This window comes from Nothobranchius furzeri, chromosome 11, assembly GCF_043380555.1.
Source record: "Nothobranchius furzeri strain GRZ-AD chromosome 11, NfurGRZ-RIMD1, whole genome shotgun sequence".
NCBI lineage: Eukaryota > Metazoa > Chordata > Actinopteri > Cyprinodontiformes > Nothobranchiidae > Nothobranchius > Nothobranchius furzeri.
This window is the reverse complement of record NC_091751.1, coordinates 38,202,364-38,207,363: the sequence shown is the minus strand read 5'-3', so window position 1 is coordinate 38,207,363 and position 5,000 is coordinate 38,202,364. Positions and strand designations below refer to the sequence as shown.

The 5,000-nt window shown below is 42.1% G+C and overlaps 1 protein-coding gene across 2 annotated transcripts in view; it reads left to right on the top strand.

Annotated features, from left to right (window-relative positions):
- crema (cAMP responsive element modulator a) overlaps positions 1-3,931 on the top strand; it is a 13,135-nt gene extending 9,204 nt beyond the window's left edge. The window contains exons 1-3 of one of the 2 annotated variants that reach the window (XM_015956042.3): positions 1,101-1,285; positions 2,638-2,797; positions 3,052-3,931. In XM_015956042.3, coding sequence (XP_015811528.1) covers positions 1,255-1,285; positions 2,638-2,797; positions 3,052-3,196 — 336 coding nt within the window. In that variant the 5' untranslated portion in view covers positions 1,101-1,254 and the 3' untranslated portion in view covers positions 3,197-3,931. Of the gene's footprint in view, positions 1-1,100; positions 1,286-2,637; positions 2,798-3,051 lie in introns of those variants that run through there. The other variant, XM_015956041.3, reaches the window with a different exon arrangement.
- Positions 3,932-5,000: the final 1,069 nt, after the last annotated feature.

The window sequence follows — 5,000 nt, the reverse complement described above, 5'->3', positions numbered from 1 at the left end:
AACTGCCCCTCAGCTGCCCCCCGAACTTAAAATACACCTTCAGTTTGCCTAAAAGTGATGGCTGAAGTCCTGTATAGTAGTTTAATTGTTTATTTTTCCTGAATTAGTATTCTGTTATTAATTTATTAATGAAACATTTGTTTTGCACATTTATTCCTAAAAATTGTTTTTATTTCCTTATGAGAATTGAGGACAAGATTAATAGTTTTAACGTGTTTTTGTAGACTTATTGACTTTGTTTACATATAAAACTAAAGATTTTAGATCCAAAGAGGAGGTCCAGCCCCCATGTAGCATTTTCTAGGTCCACCACTGCTGCTGCTGTGTGTTTATGATAAGGCTTGTTTAGTTAATGATTATCTAGCTTTGTTCTGCTCACATGTGAGTTGGTGATTTACACGATGATCTTAGGGGTTTAAACTCTTAAGTGATGTGTTGTTCCTTAAACCTGTTTTTTGAGAAAAAGAAGGACTTAGGGTGTTTTTTAATAGGCAAATAATAAATCCTGCAGGCTTGCTTCTGAGTCACCTTGTGTTTAATATAATCTCAGAAATAATCAGCTGCTAAATAGCCTCCTTGTTGTTTGTTACTAAAAGCTACGAGGAAACGTTCCTGACCTGCTTAAATTAAATTATTTACAGTCGACTGAGTGAATATGTGATTACGGAGTGAAAACAAATGACGTCAAACCTCTATTATTATTATTATTTTTGTTATTATTTAATTTAATTTAATTAAATTTTAATTTAATTTCATTTTTAATTTAATTTAATTTTAATTTTTTTTGCATGGTTTCAGCAAACAGAATAAACTTCAATCAGGAAGCTCAACAGTTAGCATGGCAGCCACTTGGGACACAATATCCTCTTGTTTGTTGAGCGTCTCTTAAGTTGCGTCACTGGAGCTAAAAATACCCCCCTCCACCCCCACCTCTCCACCCAGCTCACATTGTTTCTCTCCTCTGATCTGATCCAGTGAGGAGGGAGGAAAGGGGGGGAGGGATGGACTCTAATCCAGGGTGTTTCACTGACTTCAGCGGGCACGAGTGATGTCACCGTGATGTCAATGCCTGTAATTGTATTCGGGCTGCAAAGTTGTCGAGTTACCACTCTGATTCAGACAGAGCTGAGGCTAAAGGGAGAGAGGAGGAAGGTTCAGATAATAAAAAGTAAAGGCAGAAGAGATTTTAGCTGCTAATTCTTCTCTGCTGAGGAGCTATTTGCTGCCGAGGGGCTGGATTATTGGAAACAGGAGATGGCTGTTACTGGAGATGAGACCGAGTCAGGTAGAGTCCATCTATTTTTCATCAGTTCTCTTTAAAACTTCTCATCTTTTTAATGTTTTAGAGAAACAGAACTTGTTTTAGGTAGTTGGCTGAAGTAGTTATCAGTCACATATTTTAGATTTTTCTTTCGGCAAGATCAAACGACTCGTTTATCCACCTGAAGGAACAAAATCACGAAGCTGCTGAGGAACGTCTGATATATTTACTTTATGCATTTTAGCAATGGAATAATTAAGTTGTGTGATTCACCGGGGTTGTGAAAACACAAGTGTGTGTTAAGCTGCTCCTGTTACTTTGTATCCTGCTGTTTCCCAAACACACACTCGGCTTTCTGAACCAATGAAGTGGTTGTCAGGCAGACAGGGAGGGAGGGGGAGGTGTAGTAAATGAGCGGGTGGGAGGAGGAAAGGGCGAGATAGTTGTTGGTTTGACGTCACTGAGTTTCCTGGAACATGAGCAAGGCAGGGAAGAGAGAATGCAAAATGTACAAGAGAGACGCACACACTGACGTCAGCACAGCCCGAGTCACCATGTTATCACAGGAATAACACGCTCCGTGTGTGTGTGTGTGTGTGTGTGTGTGTGTGTGTGTGTGTGTGTGTGTGTGTGTGAGAACATCAGAGTAGGGAAAGATTGAAACATCTTAGGAACAAAGTGAAAAGAGAGAAGCTGAGGTGAACTTGTTGAGTCATCGCTAAAATACAGAAGTGTCTAAAACAGCTGCTTCATTTAAAATCCTTTTCGCACAAAAAGAGTCAATTTCTGCTAAAAGAAAGAAAAAAATAATAATTTATTTTATTTATAATGCATTTTACATTACAGAGGTGATCTCAACGTGCTAAAAAACAAATACAATTAGCAGTTATCAGGAACCTGCAGTGGTGTGATAAACACACACACACACACACACACACACACACACACACACACACACACACACACACACACACACACACACACACACACACACACAATAAACAAGATATACAAAATTCTTACAGCTGTTTGGAGCTCCTCGCTCACCGGTCTGACCTGTGACTCCTGTTGCCATGGTTACATCAGCATAATAATTGTTCTTAAGTTACTAATTGAGTCATTAACTTGGAGAAGACAGGTGAAAGTTCTTCCAGGAGCTAAAGCGTTTGGGACGGGTTTGTTTTGGCGATCCTTTTGTATTTCTGTTTTAGTCCGAGGTAAGAGGAGAAAGACGAGGTGAAACGATGAATGAAAAAGCAAAGATTTTGTGATTTAATCATTTATGAACCTTTTAATTGAGCTAAAATGAGGTTTTCCAACATATCAAGGTGTTTAAGTGAACAGAAACTTTAGAAAGTTTTTGTGCTCACCCGCAGCCGCCACCGGAGACATCCCCGCATACCAGCTGAGGTCGCCCAACTCGGGCCTGGCTCAGAGCATCGTGATGGCGGCGTCTCCGAGCAGCATGCAGAGCCCCTCGTCACAACACGCCGAAGAGGTCACCCGCAAGAGGGAGGTCAGGCTGATGAAGAACAGGTATAGGCTTCCTTAACCTCATCAGCTCTGAGGACATGAGTGGGTGTTTCTGCAGCTAGAGCTCATAATGGGAAAATTCAGTTAGCATGATGCTATTATAAGACTACATTTATTTAACTGGAGGGAAATGAAGGTGTGTGTTGAAGAATGTGTTCATAAATTTGTAATCTAATACCAAACCTCTGCTGTTGTGCAGAATGAATAAAAGATTCCTGAACTGATCAAAACGTGTTTTCCTCTTCTTTCCTCTGCAGGGAGGCAGCGCGGGAATGTCGCAGGAAAAAGAAAGAATACGTCAAATGTCTGGAAAACCGCGTGGCCGTGTTGGAAAACCAAAACAAGACGCTGATTGAAGAGCTGAAAGCACTGAAGGACATTTACTGCCACAAAAGCGAGTAACAGCGCTACTTGTGGCCGCTGCCTGAAGACAGTTTATAGACTATGATGTCATATCAACGACAAAAAGACTCCAGAACAAAAACTGCTTTAAACGTCGTCGTCTGTTTGCTCGCTCAGGCCGGATTTACGCCAAATAACGTGTCGTGGAGCGTTCAGACAGCTTGCTCTTGTTCCTATCTTGTGCTCTTTGCATGTGAAGTGATGTACACACGCCTGCTGTTGCTGTCGTGCACGGAGTCCAGCCAGCCAATCAGAGCCATTCGAGGAAGAGGAACAGGAAGAAGGGACGCAGGTGCTTCCTGGAAACTCAGCGCTCCTCCAGAGAGGATTACAGAGCCGTAGGAAGAGGGTCATCCAGGTCAGATCCACCACCAGCTGCAAATCTACGTGTGTTCACCTGATGATGATGTAATCGTGGCTTCTGTTTTCTGTTGTTGCATTCCCATGAAGTAAAGCACAAATAAGGAGAAACATCAAGAACTTTCTCTGGAAAATTAGCATTTTTTTCCTGTTCTTTCATTTGTTTTTGGTTTAAATTAAAGTTTTAGCCAATTTGAAAGACAGTAAAATAAAAATCCTCAAAAGCAGAAGCTGAATGTTTCAGGCCAACATGGAGAACATCATTTAAATCCAAACCTTATCAGAACTTGTGAAAAAGAAGAACATTTAACATAATTCATGATGATTCAGCTGCTCTTTAGTGCAGGAAGTTTGTGTTTAATATAATGGAATCAATTCAAAAGTTTAATATATCTCCTAAATAATACTTATACATTATTACCAGTAAATTAAGTTTATTCTTTACTGAAAAACCTTAAATAAATGAACATTTTACACATGAAAACATGAGATGATGTTTAGTTTTAAAGAGGAGTCCCGTTTCTGAGAGGATTTAATAAGAATGAAGACTGAATTTGTTTCTGTTACTCTGTTTAAAGGGTGATGCCAGTTTCTTAACTCTGTTTTTGTAAAAACGTTTTATTTTAAATGCATTTTGTGTTCCTGCTGATATTTAAAACTGCCTATTTTCTCTGTTCCTTCTGTAGTTTTGTCTGAGCGATTCTGACCGATTCACATATTTTAATAATCATTTAGACAGCTCCTCTAAATCTGAGACCATGGTCTTGATTCAATAAAGGGTAGAATGCCTTCTCCGGGTCAGGCATGAGGTCCTGCCCCAAGTGGAGGAGTTTAAGTATCTCGGGGTCTTGTTCACGAGTGATGGAAAACCGGAGCATGAGATCGATAGGGGGATTGGTGCTGCATCTGCAGTGATGCGGGCGTTGTACCGGTCTGTCGCGGTAAAGAGAGAGCTGAGTCGGAAGGCGAAGCCCTCGATTTACCGGTCGATCTACGTTCCCACCCTCACCTATGGTCATGAGCTTTGGGTAGTGACCGAAAGAACGAGACCGCGGATACAAGCGGCCGAAATGAGTTTTCTCCAAAGAGTGGCTGGGCTCTCCTTTAGAGATAGCGTGAGAAGCTCGGTCATCCGGGAGGGGCTCGGAGTAGAACCGCTGCTCCTCCACATCAAGCGGAGCCAGTTGAGGTGGCTCGGGCATCTGGTCAGGATGCCTCCCTGGTGAGGTTTTCCGGGCACGTCCAACCGGGAGGAGCCCTAAAGGTAGACCCAGGACATGGTGAAGGGACTATGTCTCTCACCTGGCCAGGGAATGCCTTGGGATTCCCCCAGAGGAGCTGGCCCAAGTGACTGGAGAGAGGGAAGTCTGGGCCTCTCGCCTTAGGCTACTGCCCCTGTGACCCGACTCCGGATAAGCGGATGAAAATGGATGGATGGATGGAT